The sequence below is a fragment of the Bos indicus genome, chromosome 23, assembly GCF_029378745.1.
Source record: "Bos indicus isolate NIAB-ARS_2022 breed Sahiwal x Tharparkar chromosome 23, NIAB-ARS_B.indTharparkar_mat_pri_1.0, whole genome shotgun sequence".
Lineage (NCBI taxonomy): Eukaryota > Metazoa > Chordata > Mammalia > Artiodactyla > Bovidae > Bos > Bos indicus.
Window position 1 is genome coordinate 43,520,397 of NC_091782.1, and position 20,165 is coordinate 43,540,561.

Below are 20,165 nucleotides of genomic sequence, written 5' to 3' on the forward strand. Positions count from 1 at the left end.
AGCACACCTGGGCATGGGGGGGGACACGGGCCCAGTCCCCACGCCGTTTCACTCCTGAGCAGACCCTGGTACCAGAGGGCTGTGCTTCCCCCACCACCACTCACCACTGTCAGAAAATGAGATTACAACTCGGTGTTCACGCCGCTCCCTGGCCGAGGGGGTGGACCCTCAGCCCTGTGATCAGAAAAGAGCGGATTCCACTCACTCATCTTCCACAAGACAAACAGGTGTCCAAAAAACTTTGTTTTATTATTAAACCTTGTAGTACAAACCTGAAAAGTAAACAAAAACTGGCAATAAACAACATGAAAAGTCTTCCCTCCCGAGGGAGGGGTGCAGAGCAGCGCTAATAAATTAAAACGTCAGACCGTAAGCCGGAGGCAGAAGTTCACTGTCCAAGAGGGCCAGTACACAGCAAGGCCATAGAAACCGGACGAGCACACTGGAAACACGACTCTGCTCATGTCACTTAACACGCCAACACAGTTCCGTCCTCGGCGCCGACGGCCGAGTGCACCACAGGACGCTGCTGACAGCCCGCCGGCCAGCTCAGTGCAACGCGGGCGGCTGCGGGACCGCGGAGTCCGATCATGAAACAAAGAACAGCTTGTGAAAACAGGTTCCCTTTTTTATTCCACACATACTGTACACACAACCGGAGAAGGGCAACAGCTACTCCATTATTATTTTTCTTGTTGTTGTTCAGTGATGTAAGCAGCACTTATAAATGTTACAAGAAAAACCCTGTAAGCATCCAGTCCACCCGATGAAGAAACGGAAGTGTAAGGCTTTTCTTCATCTGTCCTCGCGCCCTCCCCTCCCCCACCCAGAAAAAGGCTCAAGTATTTGAAACAATTTACAGGCGTATGTACAAAAGGGACGGGTTTTTTTTTTTTTTTTTTCCTTTTTTTCTTTTTGTTACAACATGAAGAGAAAAAATAGACCAGATGAGCGCAGATGCATTTTCACATTCAAAAAGAACCGCAGACCTCCGAGTGGCTCTAGATGTGATCACCAACTAAACGAGTTTAAAAAGAAAAATTAATGCTGACCTGTGAAGGTGTAAAACAACAAACAGGTGAGATGAAGATGGAATGTTAGAAAGATTGCACATCCATGACAAAGAAGCACTTCCGGCTTCAATCACTTTTTTTTTCCTTTTTTTTTTTTCCTTAAGGATGCTATTGAAGGGTTTTTTGATAAAGTAGCCAACAGCACCAAAAAAGAACAGAATGGATTTCCTAATGAAATCAGGCACAGGTTTCCCTCACGTGACCCCTCCAAGGCAGGCAGTCTTTCTTCTCTTCCTTTCTCCTTAAACAGATGCATAGTGAAGTGCTGGTAGAGAGAGCCCAGTGGCTCTGACCTCCTCATTTTGCCTATGGTTAGGAAACAACGTCCGCCTTCAGCTGCCACAACCGCCCAAAGAAACAAAATGGGGATTCTCCGGTTTTTAACACTTACAAACTCATCCCGCACGTGACAGAAGAAAAGACAGCCAAAGTAAAGCCATTTCGTTCAAGTTTTTTTTTGTTATGTGTGTGTATGTGTCTATCCCTTTTCCTCTCTAGAAAAAAATCTGCTCACATGACTGATGGTTTTAAAATTTGTTCTCCAAACTTCACCCTCTTCAAAAATGGGTTAAAAAGCCTTTTTTCCCCCAACAATTACAAAAAAAAAAAAACAGAAACAAAAAAACAAACACAAAAAAAATCAAACAAAAAGGCTTTTTTGTCAGCCACAAGGGGCGATACAAATTAATACAGCCCCTCAAGGGTTTTAAAACAGTGAATATACGGCAGTTTCAAAAATCTGACTGCAGTATCTAGGTATTCTAAGTACAAAAAAAAGTTCAACAGTTTAATGCTAAAACAAAATTAGTTCTCTAAAACCAGAAGAAAATCTTCTTTAGAGCTAGTGCAAAGACAGCTTGTATCCTACAGCAAGTACTCCAAACTAGAATATAATAATTACAAAATAATGTCTATCCCTCGCCCACGGCGCTGGCGTCTTCAGGAGGATGCGAGCCTGGAGGGCGGCACGTCCACCGTGGCTCTCTTGCGGGGCCCTCTTTTTGGTGTGGGTTTACTGAGACAGTTCTCAATGCTGCCGTTTTTACCAGATACCTTGCCACAGATCTGATTGACCAGGCTGATAATCTGTTCCTGTTTTGGGTTGAAAAGGAAGACACAGAGTTAGCAAACGGAAGAGCGCCATCCCCAGGCCGTCACCGTCATCAAACAGAGCGGCGGCAGCGGCGGCGCCCAGGGGTGGGGAGGGCCAGGGTGGGCTGTGGTTGGGACAACACTTCTGAGATGGAAGCCCCTAACCAGGCACCTAAATTAAACTTTCCTTCTCTGGGGGAAACCTGCCTTTTCTCATGTGGAATCCAGAGAGGTGCATAGAGCCTCCCACCCCTCCCTTCCCCATTCAGGGAGCCCAGGAGCACCCCCCGCCCCCGCCATGGTGGGAAACAATTTCTGCAGTCCCATAACCAACACACACCGTGGGACAGGTTGCTGAAGGCCGCGTTCCTATCGAGGTCCCTCACCCCCTAAACAATACAGCAGAGGGCTTCCTGCAGCTGCCCCTGTGCACCTCCCGGGGCTTAGAGGCCTCTGGGACCGCTGGGGACGAAGGGTGGGGGACGGCTGGGAAGTGAGGAAAGACTTGCGCGCCCTGGATGGGGACGGGTCTGGGCCGCTTGTTTCTCTGGCTACACTGAAACCTACTTGACCTACTCGTGCACACAAACACTTGTCCACAAATGCTTGTTATTCCCTCCACAACAAGAGCCAACAGGACAAGAGAACCATCTACCTGTTGGGCATCAAAAACCCACATGTAACTAACACAACTCAACTTACATCCAGGTTTACAAGCAACCCCAGGGAAGACTATCCAAATGGCATGTGTCCTGACATACATTCCAGAGCACCTGCTTGAGCCAAGGATGGACGGACAGAACAGGAAGCCACGGGGACAGGAGGCCACTCAGTCATGCACGCTTAGGGTCGGCCTAGTCCTGGCTCAGGCTGGGCGCTGCACACCGCTTAAATCACTTACAATACACACACTAATGAAGAATGAGCAGATGAGCTTCTTTCAAGACCAGCTACCTTAGCTAAAGCCGCCTTGGCAGCAGGGCTGTGTGGTCAGAGGTCACATCTTTGCCTGTGTGACCAGAAGGCTGGACAGTAGGGACCTGAGTGCTGGGGCTCAGAACCAGGGCTCTGGTCTCATGAGCCATTTCTGGAATCCCACCCAGAGCTGGAAATTCCCCAATTAATAATAATAATATAGTTCAGCTCAATAGGGAACTGATTTGTGATTTTCATTTACTAAAATAAATTTAGGCTGCTGGCACAGTTGGGAGGCTTATAAAAACCTTCTCTTCCCTACTCGTGAGAACCAATGATTAAGCTTCAGACTGACAGACCCTACATATGTGATTCTTTTCCAGGATTCTGGTCACATCAAAACACCAAGCTCCAAAATGGGCTGGAGGTGGAAACTAATCCACCTCTTATCGAGCTTCAGAATCATCTAAGAAGCCCCAGTGCCGCCGGCTGCACCCTGCGAGCTGCCAGAGATGCTCTGACTCAGACATGAGAGTTTATTTTTAACCATGTTCTGACATTTGCTGTTCAAGTGAAGAAGCAGGGAGAGCAAAGTGGTTACTGCCTTTGCTGAACATGCTCTTTGAAGACAAAGAAGATGCAGAGAGATCTATTTCCAGCTTTCTAATCTTATAATTTAGCCAAAGGCTTCTTATCAAATCTGACCACAGCCTGAGCCCCCGAGGGCACCCCCAGAGCCTCCTGAATCAGGCCTGGGCACCTGGCCTGGCTCACCTGGGGCTCTGACGTGTTCTATGGGACGCGCCTCCCCGGGGCGGGGGGGAGCCAGCAGGTTCCACCCTGAAGGCGGGGCTCACAGGTGGACAGGAGGGTGGGCCAGCAGGGGCACTGGGGGTCCCGGCAGCAGGCTCCCAAGGTGACCCCCAAGAAGGGCTCTGAGTCAGTGCAGAGGAAAAGCTGCAGGGCCATGTGTCCCCGGAGCTACACGCTTGTACGTCATCTGAAACCACGATCGCAGGGCAGCCTGGAAGCACGTGGACAGCCGACAGGGGGGCCACGTGCCAGCCGCTCTGGGGGCAGAGATCCAGGTGCTCCTCACAGCTGAAGGCAGCACCCGGCCCTTACCCACTGGAGGGGAGAGACTGGCCACACAGATGGCACGTTGTACCTGCCTCTGGGGACAACGGGTTTTTAGAAAGAGTGCAACTGGGACTTACTTGGAAGGTGAAAGCTTTAGGAGCAGAAACCTAACCTAAAAGCTTTCTGCTCCTAACCCTCGGCTCTGCCAAGGCCCAGGTGACGACAAGGGCCCGGGCGCTCCAGAACCACCCCCTCGGGCTTTGCCTGCAGCTCGGTGGGCGGCCACGGGCCCCACGGTTCACCACACCCCAAACCAGAGCACCACCCCAGCAGCTGCAGGGAGGGACCCCAATGCAGGCAGAAGTGCGCGGACATCATCACGGTGTGTCCCAGACACTCCTGGAGCCCCAGCAGGAAAGCGACTCGGCCCGAGTCCTGCGCTCTCCCCCTTGATCTGCCCCAGCCAGAGGGGACGGCACAGCCCCCAGCAGACAGTGGGGTGCTCATGTGTCAATGCACACTGCTTGTGAACCACGGGCCGGGGGCGCTGCGGGTGGGTGCGCCGGGACGTGAGGGGCATGGACGAGGATGCCAGTCCCCGAGCCCCAGCTGCCGGCCTCTCCGGGCCAGTGCAGCCCCGGCTGACCCTGCTCGCCCCGTCTCGACCCACAGAGCTGCTTCCCCACCATGTTGGGCCAGAGGTGCCCGGAAGCAGGCTGGGTGTGGGGCCACGCGGGCGGGCGGTCGCCCTGTGGAGGCACTGACCTCGTCATAGCGGTACATGAGCTTCAGGCCGCGGCAGGACTTCTGCTTCTCCACGTGGCGCAGGGCACACTCGAGGCAGAAGACCACGTTCTCGTTCTCCTGCACGACCTGTGGGGAGAGAGGCAGTGCGGCTGAGGCACGCGGGGCAGGCAAGGGCGCCCCAAGGAGGGTGGCAGGCTCTCAAGAGCAGAGCAGGGGAGCCCACCGCCCGGGCCGGAGGCATCTGTGGCCCAGAGACACAGGACGCTGCCGCAAAAGCAAGTGGACGTCAAGGCATCATCAAGCAGGAGCTGCGACCTGGCAGCCTCGGGGCCCTCTGGCTTCTCCATGCTTTGCTGCCTGGGTCAGAGCGTGGCGGCCGGGGCTGCGGGGTCTAAGGGCTCCTGAGACTGTTGGTTCAAAACCTCCCGCAGGATAAAAGATGCCAGGATGGTCACCCTGAACACCTGTGACAGTGTCTCCTGCTCTTGAGCGGCTCGGGCAGCCCAGCCAGTCGCGCCTCCCGAGGGGCCGGCCTCTGTCCACACTCCAGCCCGCACAGCTCCCGATCCCAAGGACCTGGCTGCATCTGGCCTGAGCTGCTCTGTGGGCGTGCTGACGTCCCGGGCTGTGTGCGGGACTCTGGGAAACACCTAAGTTTCCTATCTTTGAGGTTTCTAAGCAAAGACAAGAAACCAAGCTACAGGTATAAGGAAATGATGCTTATTGGCAGAAAACATCACTCAAAGCTGAGGATGGAACCAGACAAAAATACAAAACAGTGAACAGAAATGCACAAATCCCTTAGTAAATAACCTGAGTAACGAAAAGCATGTATAAATAAAACCTCAATTTTTACCCATGAATTCAGGATATGTGCTTTTTAAATAACAGGCTAAGAAATACTGGTGACCACTCTGAAGGTCAGCTTTCTGAGGGACTGTGCCATCCTCAGAACCCACGGGAAGGGACAAGGGCCACACAAGGTCACAGTACTCACCCAGGCTCACCCCCCCCAACGCAAGGCGAACAAACCCAGAACTATGCAGCTTTCATGAGTGAGGTTCACAAAACATTTTTAAAATCTGGGGAAATTTCTTATGACCTGTTTGTTTTAAAGACAACGTGGTTCTTATTTCTATCTTTTAAAAAGCCTCTGGGAAAACAAAGCTAATAGAAGAAATACATAAAATGGGACACGTGGTTGTCATGGACTGAATTATCATCCCCTCCCCAAATGCAGATGTCCTAACCCTCAGTAACTCAGGAGGTCCTGAGCAGGAGCGTCAGAAACAGAATCAGGGAAAATGAGGTTGGAGGGTGGATTCTGGTCCCGTATGACTTACATCCTTTCAAAGACAAGAAGAGATTAAGACAGAAGCACTCACAGGAAAGGCCCTGAGAGGACCAGGGGACGTGGATGTCCACACGCCCAGGAGAGTCTCAGGGAGAACCAGCCTTGCTGACACCTTGACCCGGGATGCCAGCCTCTACAACTATGAGAAGGACGCTTCTGCTGTCACGGCAGCAGTCAGCAGTGCTGACGGGGCAGACCTGGCTACCTACACCACCAGCTACAGAGACCCGTGTCGGGGCCGCTGCCTGAGGGAGGCGGGAGATGTGGCCACGCTGTCCGAAGGGGCTGGGCTGGGCTGGGCGGACGCGTGTGAGGCGTGTAACTCAGCCCCAGGCTGGGTCGGACAAGCCCCTCGTGGAGGCTGCTCAGCAGCCAAGAGAGAAGGCAGACAGGCTGGACTGCGCTGGTTTCCAACCCCGACCAGAGACGGAAAGCTGGGAATGGGAAGTGCTGCTTTAACCAGACAGACTTCAGAGTCCTCGGGGCAATCAGAGCAATCACGCGGCTGAACAGAAGCTTCAAGAGGCCTGGAAAGAGACTGGGGGAGCTGCTGTCCCCGCAGTCAGCCCGCGCGGAGGCTGGGCGGGGCAGGGCTCACCATGGACAGGTGGCACGCTGGGCAGGGAGGCCGGGCAGGGAGGCGGGCGGGCGGGCTCACCATGGACAGGTGGCACGCTGGGCAGGGAGGCCGGGCGGGCGGGCTCACCATGGACAGGTGGCACGCTGGGCAGGGAGGTCGGGCAGGGAGGTGGGCGGGCGGGCTCACCATGGACAGGTGGCACGCTGGGCAGGGAGGCGGGCAGGGAGGCGGGCGGGCGGGCTCACCATGGACAGGTGGCACGCTGGGCAGGGAGGCGGGCAGGGAGGCGGGCGGGCAGGCTCACCATGGACAGGTAGCACAGGTGCTGGCACACCTGGCACCGCCTCTCCGAGGTCTCCAGCTGCAGCCACTTCCGAGGCTTCTTCTTGCCGTCGGGCGCGGCGCTGCTGCCGTCGTGGCTGCCATAGCGGGCGGAGGAGTGCAGGCCGGCCTCGAAGAGCTGCCGCCGCTGCCGCAGCTCCGTATCCCTGCCAGGACACCCGGGGTCAGTGGACCCACAGGGGCTGGGGTCCCCAGGTGGGCACCCAAGTCAAAAGGCCAGACCTGCCCCAAGGCCTCTTGGACGGCCGCACTCTGCCTGCTGTGACCGCAGGGCACATGGCCAAGCGCAGAAGAGCCACCACCCGCGCTCCAGGAATGGGAGGCCGGCGCTTTCCCACAAAGGATGGGCCGCACCCCAACCATGCCTGGCCGGGCCTAGCGAGGCCGGCCTAGAACTGTCTCGTGTTACCTGAGCTCGTCCAGAAGGGCTGAGATGGTACTGAGAGTGGGGCCGTTTTCCTTTTTTGCTTCCGCTTGTGCGATCTGGTAGAGTAACTTCTCCATCGAGAATGGCTTAGCTATATGGCGACGCTTCATCTCCTGGAAGGGGCAGTCACATCCCTTCAGGGCAGGTTTTCATTTCTAGGCAGCTATCAAGGGTTTCCTTTACTGGGGAGGTGGTGCTATCTGAATTTTCAAATTCTAAATTCCATTTGGATGAAAAGCAATGCAAAAGCCACACAATGATCATGTCTCCCCGGAGGAAGACCGCAGGTCCTCTGCCAGCCAAAGGCAGGGTTCGCCTTTCACACTTCTGAAGCGACAGCCCAGGACTGAGTAAGAGAACTCAGCAACTTACAGGAAGCTAACAAGCCTCGAACCACTCTCCCTCCCCAGAAGAACTTCTCAGCCGCCTTAGGGTTCCCAGACTCGGTCAGAAATCAAAGCATATCTACAAACAAGACCCCCGCTGGGGGACGCAGGCCGCGTGCGGAGTGGCCACCCGCCTACCTTGGCCGTCTCGAAGCCCATGCTCGTCCACTGGGTGGTGGCGAAGTGCACGGTCTCGGAGACGCTGTAGCCGCAGCAGACTTTGGACACGAAGGATCCCGGGAAGCAGACGACGAACTGGCCACTCTGCTGCACCGTCCTGTGCACCTTGATCCCCTCTCTGCACAGCACCTCCGGGGAGATCTGCGGAGACGCGGGCTGAGCCGCCCACCCGCAGGGCCGCCCACCCCCGCCTCGCTTTCCGTGAGGACCGCCTGCAGCAGCGGCCCAGCACACTGGCCCTCCAGACGGGCTCCCCACACAGAGTATGTTCTCTATTACAGATTCTCTGTTTCTCTTTTAGAAAATAAAAGAGACATGACTCCTAAGTGGAGGAAGAGTAAATTCTAAACTGATACAGGCCCGGGAGCAACGCCTCAGATAAGGGCGTGGCAGCGGTGATTGGGGTCCCCGCCGCACGGCCAGGGTGGACGGGGGTTGGTGTACCCCGCACGGGGGCTGTGGGCTCAGGAGAGAGGAGACCCCGACAAGGGCCGCAGAGGCCAGAGAAGACCTGAGATCAGGCTGTCAGAACACAACTCTAAGAGATCCCCCAGGACTCAACAGGCTCTGAGAACCGGGCCAGCCGCCTCTGCGCTCAGCCCTCAGCGATCCTGCCCAGACTGCAGGTGCCCGGCCCGACCCCAGTCGCCATTTACAAAACCACCAGGCCCCAAAACAGAGTTGAAGGGCCCCACGTGCAGCAGCCCCACATCCTGGGCAATGAGAGGAGCGTGCTTTAGTTGGGCTGCCATAAAAGAGGAGTTTCCTTTACGATGGCTCCCTGGATCGGATGTTCACGGTCCTCTAGTTCTATGGGGCAGGTCAGCCCAGGGGTGAGGAAATGAAACCGCAGCGCGGTCCCCCAGCCCCCGCCTGCGGCCCTACCATGACGTTGCTCTCGAGCATCTGCAGGCCGGGGGTGCCGTTGGCTTGCAGCAGAGTGTGCACCACGTCCTCCAGCTTGTGCTCCTCCTCAGCAGGAATGCAATACCTGGGCGGTTTGGAATCAGGTGGAGGCTGTTGACAAGGCCCCTCCCCAGGGAGCCCACCCTCCATGCTCCCCGAGAGGGGCCCAGAGCAGCCTGGAGACTGGCCTCGGCTGCAGAGGGGAGCTGGGCGCGTGCCCAGTGGCCCTGGGTCTCTCGGGGCAGCTCTGCCGCCTGCGCCCCATGACGAACACGCCCACCTGCACGGGGGTCTGACCTACGCCCGAGCCATGCAGCCTTCAGACCAAAACCAGACGTTTAAAGCCCCTATAAATGAGATCCAGACATGTCCGCAGGCTCGACAGCCTCTCGTGAGCCTCCCGAGCGGGGACTTGTCTCTGGGCTGGCACCTGACCCTTCTCTCCAGTAGGAGAAGGACGGGGCGGCACCAGGGCTCAGCGTGGAATCCACACCAAGGGTCTGTGCAGGGCAGAGGGAGTGGCCACGCAGGGTGGGGCTCGGACAACACGGCCCCCGCTGACTGGGGCCAAGGATCCCAGGGGAGGTGGTGCAGCCTGAACTCAGCCTGAAGAACCAGGACCCTCAGTGCGAGTCGCGAAGCAGGAGAAAGGGAGTGACCACTCGGGTCCCACGAGGACCCTGCAGGACACACCTGTCGCCTACAGCTCTCGAGACGCTGGTGGCAGTGGTCTGCACACAGGCAGGCTCCTCCCGGCCCCCTGCTCTGGGACTCCCAGCCCTGCCGTCCATGGGCTAGAGTGGATACCTGACTGCCCCCTGCCCTCCCTGCAGCTACGTGCGGGGCTTCAGGCTGCCTGTCCCCACCTCTCCTAGGCCGGGCTGGGAGGGCACCAGTGATGAGCGGTCCACGGGGTGGGGGTCCTCACTACTAGCTGCTGAGAACCTAGTCAAGAGAGGCTTGTTGTCTCAACACCAACATATTCTATTGCTGATTTGTGATTTAAGTCCAGAGTTTCTAACCTCACTCACACGTTTTAACAAAAATCACACCCTGAAGTCCTCTGATCCTTTCCGGCAACCTCTCCCTGCAGCAGAGAGGTTCCATGGGCCAGTATCCCAGCAGCCCAGAGCCTTGCATTCCCCTGCCTCTCACTTAGCAGTCACTCAGCACGCGGGCCATGGCCTGTCTCCCTGCAGGGCTGAGGGCACGTGGCCCCACTTTCCGATGAAGGACCAGGATCTGGTTCTCGTGGGGAACAGGGCAGGGGGCTCACACCACCCGAGTCCATGCAGCCGGCTCCCGACCCTCCAGGCTGCCTGAGACCCTGGCCCCACCACAGGAGACCAAGCAGAGGGCCCGTTGCCCCGAGGTGGCCCAAAGGCAGAGGGAGCCGTGATGAGACTACTGCCGACACCGGCTCCTTGGAGTGAGAACATCGGCTCTAGAACTTTAATAGAGGAGCTAATCACCCCATTAGGACAATAAACTGAGTAAGTGTGGGATGGATGCGATGCCGGTAGCCCGTCAGACAACAAGACATCTGATTATTTGCAGTGATTTCCCATCTGCCGCCGTCAACAAAGGCACTGAAGAGCCAGTTTGGAGCGGGACTGGGGAGCCTGACAGTGAAGGATCACACCGGGGAACCAGACCAACTCCTAATCCCCAGCGGCAGAACTCCACCTCCGGAGACCACTCTCTATGCAGAGGGTGGGCCGGGAGACGCTGAAAACGCCCGCTCTGTGAGGCCATGCAGCCACCACGCCTGGCCAGCTTCCTGCTCCACCGCTCCTCGTTTTTGACGCTAGTATGACACGAACTCCTGGCCGTCAACAACCCCGAGGGGGAACTTCAGAGAGGGACAGCCCCGTGTTAGCCCGCAACTGGAACGGACAATGGCCAGGAATAGACGCTTGACCGTGCTCATCACCGGAGCAAACTAAAACATTCTCCACCAGCTCGACTTCCAACTGCGCTCCTCAGACTGACAGGGAGCACAGGACAAATTCACACAAGTCTGTCCGCCACCAGTGAGTGAGAGGCGGCGGCCCGGGCCGGCATACTCACCAAATGCAGTCAGCACCCGTGTGTAAGTAGTCAATGTAAGGGAGGTGGTTTTGGTCTCGAGACCAGCATGAGGTAGAAAAGACCATGCCGATATTCAGCCAGGGAATTGTCACTCCTGGAAGAGAGGGGACAGGGAAGGACGGGGAGCCGTGTGTCAGGGTGACAGCAACAGACATCGCATCGCCTCCCCGAGAAAAAGAAGGAAATGGGGTCAGAGCCAGGCGAGACTCAACGAGAAGGCACTTGCTCCTTCCCGCTTCTTATACAGGAACCAAGACCACAGACACAGTTACCAAACAATAGCGAGAAAACACCTTAACTAGTGACTGAAGGCGAACACACCCACAGTGGGGGCCCGCAGGGCCTCGGGGCCTCGGGGCCTCGAGGCTAAGGACGCAGGCGCCGCCCGCACGCACGCTGTCGGGACACAGGAAGGGGACCCGGGTCTGGAGCAGCCCCTCCGCCAGGGGACGGCCCTCAGTGCGCCAACACCCAGGACGCTCGGTTTCGCTCCTACCGGGTGAGGCAGGAGCCCCAGAGAGTCAGAGGTCAGCTCTCAAAGTTCCCAGGAGGAAAGCGGACTACATGAAGCGTCTCCCCAGCTTCCAGATCGGTGATTTGGTTTACCTTTGCACATTTTTATCGACTCCAACTACACCCCTGACTCCCCTCCCTTCTCCAACAATCCCTGAGTTCTCTCACACCCTGTGCACCATGGTCCCCAGCCCTCCAACCCGCAGCCGGCTTACCAGGCACAGCACCGAGGTGACGCAGGATGGAGCCTGTGTTATTGGGGAGGACGGTGAGGTTCCATCCGTGTCTGCAGGGGAAAGCACAGGGGGGTCACGGACAGGCGCGGGGAGACGCTGTCTGGCCCCCAGGACCCGGGTAGGAGCAGCCAGCGCTACCTTGAAAACGGCTCCGACTTTCCCACCGGGAAGCCGCTGCCGTGGGTGTTGGTGTCCACCTTGCCGCAGTGCACGGCCACGTGGCAGTCCTTCTCCTCCACGAGCCTCCAGTACTCTTGCTGCAGGGAGAGGGGCCGTCAGCACCGTGCCGCCCGGGGCTGCAGAGCCCCGCCTCGGCCTGCGACCTCGGGGCCGTGGCCTCCCAGGCGGCCGGGCACCGGGCCAGGCAGCCGGGGCTGCAGGCAGTAACCGCACGCTCACGGTCACGGGGCCAGGTCCATGACCGACAGACAGATAAACACAAGGTAGTGTCTGCCGAATACGACTTGGCCTCAGAGAGGGAAATTCTGACATGCGACAACACACGAATCCTACGGACATGATGCTAAGTGGAGAAGCCAGTCTCAGAGGACAAGTACTGATTCCATCTCGTAAGGCACTTGGGACAAAGTCAGACAGAAAAAGAGAACGGAGGGGCTGCGTGGACTCATGATTCACAGGAGCCGACCTCCAATCTGGGAGGATGGACAAGTTCTGCAAACGGGTGGTGGGGCAGGTCACTCAATGACGTGCAAAGGATTCTGGTGCCACTGAACTGGACCTAAGAATAGCTCAGGTGGTGAAGGTCACACGTGCATCACAATTAAGGATCATTCTGTGAAGGGGAGGGAGAAAGCGACTCGGGAAGGTAGGGGGGATGCCCCCCACCCACTGCAGGTGTGGTCACAGTGCCCCGAGACGGGCATCTGGGCAGACACGCTACTCAGCACCGAACAAGGGAAGTGACCACCCTGCTCCCCAGGCTGTGACCCCAGCCAATGAAACAGACGGGGGAAGGGTGGGCATGACCTGAACAACTGCAGGGCAAACGCGGGTCGGGACGGGCTCTGCTAACAGGTGAGAGGGTTCCGTCTTCAACCATCAGCGCAGAAGCTCAGCATCGCCCTCCCCGCCGCAGCCAAGCCCGCTTCCTGGAGCCTCTCCAGGGAGCACCCGGGGCCAGCCCCACCCCGCTGCATGTGCGGCCGCTACAGCAAGGGGCCAGCCTGGGGGCAGCCAGAGGCCCCACCTCAAGAACAAACTGGACAGCATTAAACGCTCCGGGTCCCCAAGGGCCAGAGACGGGTCCAGGCCAGTCAGGTCGGCCGTCTGCCGGGATTCACAGCAATGCGTGCTGAGTGAAGGGAGACAGACGGGGCGGAAGGGGACCGTGCACTACACGGGGGCCCCTTCCGCTGGGGACCACTGCCCAAGCAGAGGCTCCAGCCCCTTCGTAGGATCCAGAAGCCCCTTCTACTGGGGACCACCGGCCCAGCAGAGGCTCCAGCCCCTTCGTAGAATCCAGAAGCCCCTTCTGCTGGGGACCACGGGCCAAACAGAGGCTTCAGCCCCTCCATAGGGTCCAGAAGTTAGCCAGACAGACTAAAGGTTCCAATTTTAGCAAATCTACAACTATTAATATTAAAGCAAAACCAAGACACTCAGGGAGGAAGGTCCAAGAGGGAGGGGACATACAGGTACCTATGGTGATTCATGCTGATGCACGGCAGAAGCCAACACAACACTGTAAAGCAAGTATCCGCCAATTAAAAAACAAAAAAACCCAGGACCCTCAGAATTAATTTCCCAGCAGGAGACAGTGGACAGTAACAGTCTTCCACCTTCGGGGACTCCGACAAGGACCTGTGTTGTAAAGCAAAGGCCTCTTTCTCTAGCTCAGATGTCCACCCCCAGGAGTCATGCTCCTCTCCTCTGCCACTTCTCCCAAAACTAGCACAAGCCCAGCAGAAGCCACTGTGACGACCACACGTGTCCCCGAGTCAGGACCCGTTGGCGCTGTGGTGATGGGACGTGGCTCTGGCAGGGCCAAAGGTAGGGCCGAGTGTCAGGCCACTGTGTGGTCTGCACACATACAGCCCAGAGTGCAAAACTGGGATCTAGACGGAATGACAACGATGCCAAAATCAAATATTGACTGAATTCTTCAAATACTGAACCCAGGCCCAAGCACCAGGCTGGGGCCTCGTGGACTTCCAATGGCCACCATCGGAGGCGGGGTAGCACGCGGCACGGACACGGGGGGCGGGCCGGGTGCCGTATCGACAGACAGTCCCTGAGCCCCACTCCCAGGACACCTGGTCACAGCAGAGCCGAGGGCCGCTGCCGTTAGCATGGTTATGCCAAGAAGAGGAGCCTACAACCGTGAACAGAAGGGGTCTGAAACCTGCTGCCAGCGAAAAGCCAAGGCAGCCCACACCACCTCCTGCTCAGCCAGCACGCCCTGAACCTGGAGAGGAGTCGGGGCTCGCCCTTGGACAGGCCCACCTACGTCAGCAGCTGGGAGCCCCGGGGGCAGACTCTGGCTCTGCCCTCCTCCCCAGTGCCCCTCTGGCGACTGGCCGGGCACAGCCCCGCTCGCCTGCCCAGCCTCACACACCTCGGCACAGGGTTGGCAGAAGCACAAAAATGGCAGCCTGCCAATCCCGTTAAATGAAAAACAGGAGAGAAAAGCACAACCGTGGTTTCCAGGGACTCCACACACGCTCTTGCCTAACAGGCACCTGGAGGACGGGCTGAGACGGGGTGAGAGGGGGCCTGCGGGGCGGTCAGGGAGGACCCGGAGACGTGCTCGCTCCCCTGCCTCCTTTCTGGCCCGGAACAAGTTTGGGTCAACCTGAGCTGAAACTTCTGGCCGCGCCCAGGACCCAGAGGATGGACTTGGGACCCTCCACCTGCCTCCAGGGGGCGGAGGCCCAGGGCTCCACCCCGGCTCCGGGCAGAGAGAGGGCGGCCGGGCTCACGCACCTCGATTTCAGCTGGTGCGGGCTCCTTGCTGAAGCACATGTTCATGATATTTCTTGCTGTTCGGTAAAAAGTCGTTAAAGAAACAGACCTTCCCTGAAAAGGAAACAAAAGCAAGAGTCAAGCTCGAGAAACAAAGCAGTATCGGAGCCCCAAAGCAGGGTCACCCCGTCAGGAGCCCCTGCGTGGCGTGTCCCTGTGACCAGGGGCCATGTCCCTAGCTGACCGGAACAGAGAAGCTGGGACCACATTCCCTGAGAAGGACCCTCAGTGTGGACAAAGGAGGTAGCGCACCCCTGACCCCCACAACTCGGCAGGACGAGCTGCCCCAGGCGCCCCAGTGAAGAGCCACGTCCCTGGAGCAATGGGGACAGCATGGAGACGGGACGAGCTGCCCCAGGAGCCCCAGTGAAGAGCCACGTCCCTGGAGCAATGGGGACAGCGTGGAGACGGGAAGACAAAGGCTGTGGTTGGGGGACAAGCCAGCAACATCAAGACAGACACTGGCTGGGCCTCGGGACCGGAGACGCTGGGAGAGAAACCTGGGCAGCTCTGGACGCCCACCCTGAGGGTCCTCCCCTGAGAACCGGGCAGACGAGCAGCCTGGCCTTGGGGATCTGTAGGGGCCAGAGGGATCCAGTCCTCCTCCCGCCCGGGGAGCCCCTGCCCCCCACCCCTGCTGGGGGGGCCCGCAGGGTCTTCAGATTACCTAACGTGCCCACCTCTGCCACCCTGCCCCCGGAACATTCCCAACGACACGCTCACCGGGATGAACGGTGGTGCGTCCCACAGGCAGGCCCCCACTCCTCCCGGACCAGGCACGCTCACCCCTTGACTGCGGAGTACTTCTTGAGCACCTACTGTGTACCAGGCCTAGTTCGAGGGGCTGTAGATGGAGCGGTGCTCAAAACACAGTGTCTCTGCCCTCGAGGCGCTCTCAGGCTGCCTGGGGAATGTGGCCTCGCGCAAAACGGAGCTGGGAAATGGCACCAAGGGTGATGAGCCAGAGGCAGAGGGGCAGGGCCCCTAACGAGGCCATGCTGGAGCAGCCCCATGAACAGAGCTGCCTCTGGAGGGACAGTGGGCACAGTTATCTCACAGACCCTGCTCGTCTCATCACCAGCTCTGTAACTGAGGTTCTTAACCAACAGAGAAATGTCTGCACAAGTCCAAACTTCTCACCTGCCATCCCTCACAACATAAAGTTGGAACCACTAGGAAGAGCCTGATTTTCTATCAACTAAAGCAGAGTGCCTGTAATTCAACACGATGACAGCCAGCACCCAACAGTCAACTGCCAGACGCTAAGCGGGCTCAGCACCCGGAGCCGTGAGCTCCCGGCTGGCCCTCAGTGCACACAGCCTCCACGGCCACCAGCCTGCAGCCATGTCTACACAAACCCAACCCTTCCTGGGTCCAGTCACAGGGAAAGCTCCAGGCAAGCAAGCATCTCTCCCCAGAAAGGAGGTGAGACTCCAACTGAGGCGAGGACGCTGAGGGAGGCCGGGAGGGACCTCCGAGCACAGACTCAGAGGAAAGTGGCCCAAATCAGGGCAGAAGCACAGACACCAATCACGTTTCTGCACGTGGCCAGGCTCAAGTGCGTGGGCATGGCCACCAAAACTTCTGCAGGGGCCCTGCCCTCCTGGAGCCTGGGGAACCGGTCAAGGTTGGGGGTCCTGTGCCCCTTCCCGGCCTGGGGCCCAATTGCCCTGAAGGACCAGAGAGAGGGGAGCCCAGCCTCTGTGGACAGAGCCAGGCTGCCAAGCACGGAGACACCGAGATGCCCCCTCGCTCCCTGGAGGAGGGGGTCTTGGAATACCTGGATGGGTACACGGTGTAGGCAGAAGCAGGGACCCGCCCCTGCCCTCTCCCCAGGAGATCCGCAGGACAGACAGGCACCAGCAGAGCTGTGCCGAGCGGCGTGGGGAGTGATTGGGAGTGGCAGGGGACCTGGTCCCTGTGCGTACAAGAAGCCCCAGCCCCAGCCTCCGGAAAGAGGAGTTGTGCCTCCCAGGTTGCGTCCCTGGCATGTGGGCACACGTGTACAAAAACACACATTTAATGACGCCTGATTCCCAGGTGGCACAGTGGTAAAGAACCTGCCTGCCAATGCAGGAAATGTAAGAGCCCCAGGTTTGATCCCTGGGTCAGGAAGATCCCCTGGAGGAGAGCAAGGCAACCCACTCCAGTATTCCTGCCTGGAGAAGAATCCCATGGATAGAGGAGCCTGGCAGGCTATAGTCTATGGGGCTGCACAAAGTCATGCACGACTGAAGCGACTCAGCACCACACCAGGGCCAGAGCTCGGTGCCCAGCAGCCTGGTGCAGACGCTCACTCCTCCCAGACTGCGGGTGGCGCTCTACAAGGGACGTGCCCAGGGCCGGCCGTCAGGGGTCTCGGGGGCCCCATGGCCCACAAGGCGCACGCGAGGCCGCACGGCAGGCCCGCGGGCCCTACCTTGTATATACACTTGTGGAAGTCGCTGAGGATGCCCTTGTCCTCCTCCTCCTCCTTCACCACCTCCTTTTCCTGAGCAAAGAGTCGCCGCCGGCCCGTCTTGAGCTGCGCGGGGCCCACCTCCTTCAGCTTGCTGCGGAAGCCGTTTCTGTGGGCCACGCCATTGATGAGCCCGTTCTTGGGCTCGAAGCGGGGCAGCGGGTGGAAGCGGTGGTAGTCCTGCTCCGTGTGGCCCTCCAGGGGCCCCTTGCGCCGCTCCAGGCTCTCCTTCTCCATCAGCACCTCCTTCTCCAGGCGCCGGTGCTCCTCGGGGGACAGGGAGTCATAGGAGAGCAGGTACTGGCAGTAAGCCTCCTGGAGCTTGGCCAGCCGGTCCTGGGCGGTTCTGGGGATGCGCAGCATGTCTGCGAGTTTGTTCCATTTTTTGAGGTCCGTCACCTGCTGCATACCGCCCATCTCGTTAATCAGCCGGAAAAAGCAGGCCAGGTCGAGCTCACAGCCTCCTGGGACGGCGAGGGAATAAAAGACAGCGACAGTGGGTGAAGTGCACTGTGAAGACCGCCTTCGCCACCCGAGAGCCCACGGGCACCAGCGTCCACCACGTGCCAGGGAGGCCACCAGGCCAGGGGTCAGAGCGGCACAGGGCCACCCAGTCTATAGAGACGAGGATGAGACCATCTTAGTGCTAGGACGGTGAACAGACCAGGACAGGCCGAGGTCCGACCAACACAGGAGGGCGGCCTGGGCAGGGCGCCCCGAGGAGCGGGCACTTAGGCAGAGGCCTGAAAGGAAGGAGAGTCGGTCCCTGGGGAGGGAGAACCCAGCATGGCTGGAGCACGGGCAAGATGCACGCCCCCTCACGCCCCAGGGGGCGGGGAGACGGCTCAAGGAGCAGGGCTTCCCTGCCGGGCTGGCAGAGCCTGCGTCGTGCCCTCGGCCACCTCTGCAGCCCAGCATCACCTGGAACGGCTGTGGGATGGGAAACTGTACCCACCCAGCACATGCCATCAGTTCCAATTCCCCTCCCAACGCTCCCCCACCACACACACACACGCACAGTAACCTCCCTTCAGCCCCCAAGATGTCCAGGCAGCAGGCAAGGCCCCCCTGAGGGCAGGCGGGAATCTGTCCGCCCCTCAGCTCCTCCCATCGCTGCTCACACAGAGCCCTGCTCATCTCCGAAGGTGTGTGGGCTGGTTCTCACTGGTCTCTCAATCAGACCACACAAACCATGAGCCATGAGACTGCACAAAACTCAGAGACGTGCAACGGCCGCCCAGTGGCGTCTCAATGGGAACTGTCTCAAAAGCAATCACCCTTGGACCAATAAAAACGAAAAACGTTCCAGAATAATCATCCACCAGCCGTTAGGAGATAAACACCCCACAGAATGCTAGGTGAGCAAAGTAAACAGTAAGAGTGCTTCTACCTTTAGAAGATGGGGACACCTTTGTATAAAATAAAGAAAAGGAAGAGCAGCGGGACTCCTGAGAACAGCATCGGATCACCTCAGCCAGCTGTGCGCAAACGGAGTCCAGCCGGCCAGCACGGCCAGGGATGGGCGGGCGGCACCCCGAGCCCATCTGCTGTGCCAGGCGGGACGCTGGCTGGTTGCTTGGTTGAGGCCAGCAGGGGCCGCGTCAAGGAGGAGACCTGCGCCGACCTTGGCCGTCAGGGCCTAAGGCCCAAGGTTCCAAGATGCGCGGCAGGCCTTGCTCTCAGTCGGGGCAACTCCTGCACCTGCTGAGGGGGACGGGGACGTGGGTCAGACCAGAGACTGGCTGGAAAGGAGGTCACTGTTGTAAGCCTCAGAAAACCTGACCAGTCCTCGCCAAGGCGTCGTGTTACTCCTCTCCGGTTTCATCAACCCACTCTCAGGACCGCAAGGATGCTTCGGGACAAAGCGCCCCCTTCCCAGAGAAGGAGCAGTCTGTGGACTCTGAGAAACTTCCTTCGAAACTAAGTCCCTCACGCCGCGAGGAGGATGAGCGCAGAGTGAGACCCAAGGCGGGTGGCAGGCCAGCCAGCTCCCCTCCCACGCGGAGGCTTCACACCTGGGCCAACAGCAATGCTGTGAACACACCCCCAGTCTCACCATGGCTTCTGGCGCCATGGGAACCAAGGTTCCGGAAACCTACTCTGAACGGAAAATCGGTGCCCTCTTGACGTCACCTGATGCCCTGACTGTTCAGAAGACCCACTGCCCCACTGCAGTTCTGGGTCTCCCACGCAGCCCACACCACACTCCCGAGACGTCGACACCTCAGCCTGTTCCCAAGCCCCTGTCACCTCCGATCACATCCATGATAGCGGACCACAAACCAAGCATTCTCTGAATTTAAGTGAGTCTCATCTGCTGAGAGTAATAGCGAAACCTCCATGGTGCAAGGAAACCTATCTTACTGCCCTCCCCGACACCTAAATGACTGACATCGGCCCCTCTGCTCCCTGCCTGCAAAAGGCTGCTCCAACCTAAAAGCAGGCCCCACGCTGCTCCCATCCAGGGTCCTGAGCTGCAAGAGAAGTGTGTGAGTTCACCACTGCATGGCACCGGCTCACTCCGATAGAGGGGCTTAATCCTGGAGGTGCAAGGACCCCCCGGAGGAAGAGGGAGACGGGGATTCCAGGAGGGCCGTGCGTGTGCCCAGCCCGGGCCCGGGCCTGACCACGCCAGCCGGCCTGTTCACAAAAGCCGTCACTGAGGCGAGTGCAGCTTCAGCGCAAAGCTGTACCTGCACTTGGGTCCACAGTGTTCCAGGAGCTAGACTCCACCGGGACCCAGTTACCACCAGGAAAACTGAGAGGCAAGGAAGGAAGAGGGGAGAGAGAGACAAAAGGCTGA

General features: G+C 58.5%; 1 protein-coding gene across 6 annotated transcripts in view; it reads right to left on the reverse strand.

Moving 5' to 3' along the window:
* Nucleotides 1-230: 230 nt before the first annotated feature.
* JARID2 (jumonji and AT-rich interaction domain containing 2) overlaps nucleotides 231-20,165 on the reverse strand; it is a 231,759-nt gene continuing 211,824 nt past the window's right edge. For all 6 annotated transcript variants that reach the window (XM_070778359.1, XM_070778358.1, XM_070778361.1 and 3 more), the window contains 11 exons: nucleotides 17,324-17,826; nucleotides 14,866-14,958; nucleotides 12,061-12,179; nucleotides 11,902-11,972; nucleotides 11,153-11,267; nucleotides 9,062-9,167; nucleotides 8,135-8,317; nucleotides 7,593-7,723; nucleotides 7,146-7,329; nucleotides 4,926-5,033; nucleotides 231-2,165 (listed from right to left, as the gene is read on the reverse strand). In XM_070778359.1, coding sequence (XP_070634460.1) covers nucleotides 2,013-2,165; nucleotides 4,926-5,033; nucleotides 7,146-7,329; nucleotides 7,593-7,723; nucleotides 8,135-8,317; nucleotides 9,062-9,167; nucleotides 11,153-11,267; nucleotides 11,902-11,972; nucleotides 12,061-12,179; nucleotides 14,866-14,958; nucleotides 17,324-17,826 — 1,766 coding nt within the window. In that variant the 3' untranslated portion in view covers nucleotides 231-2,012. The remainder of the gene's footprint in view (nucleotides 2,166-4,925; nucleotides 5,034-7,145; nucleotides 7,330-7,592; nucleotides 7,724-8,134; nucleotides 8,318-9,061; nucleotides 9,168-11,152; nucleotides 11,268-11,901; nucleotides 11,973-12,060; nucleotides 12,180-14,865; nucleotides 14,959-17,323; nucleotides 17,827-20,165) is intronic.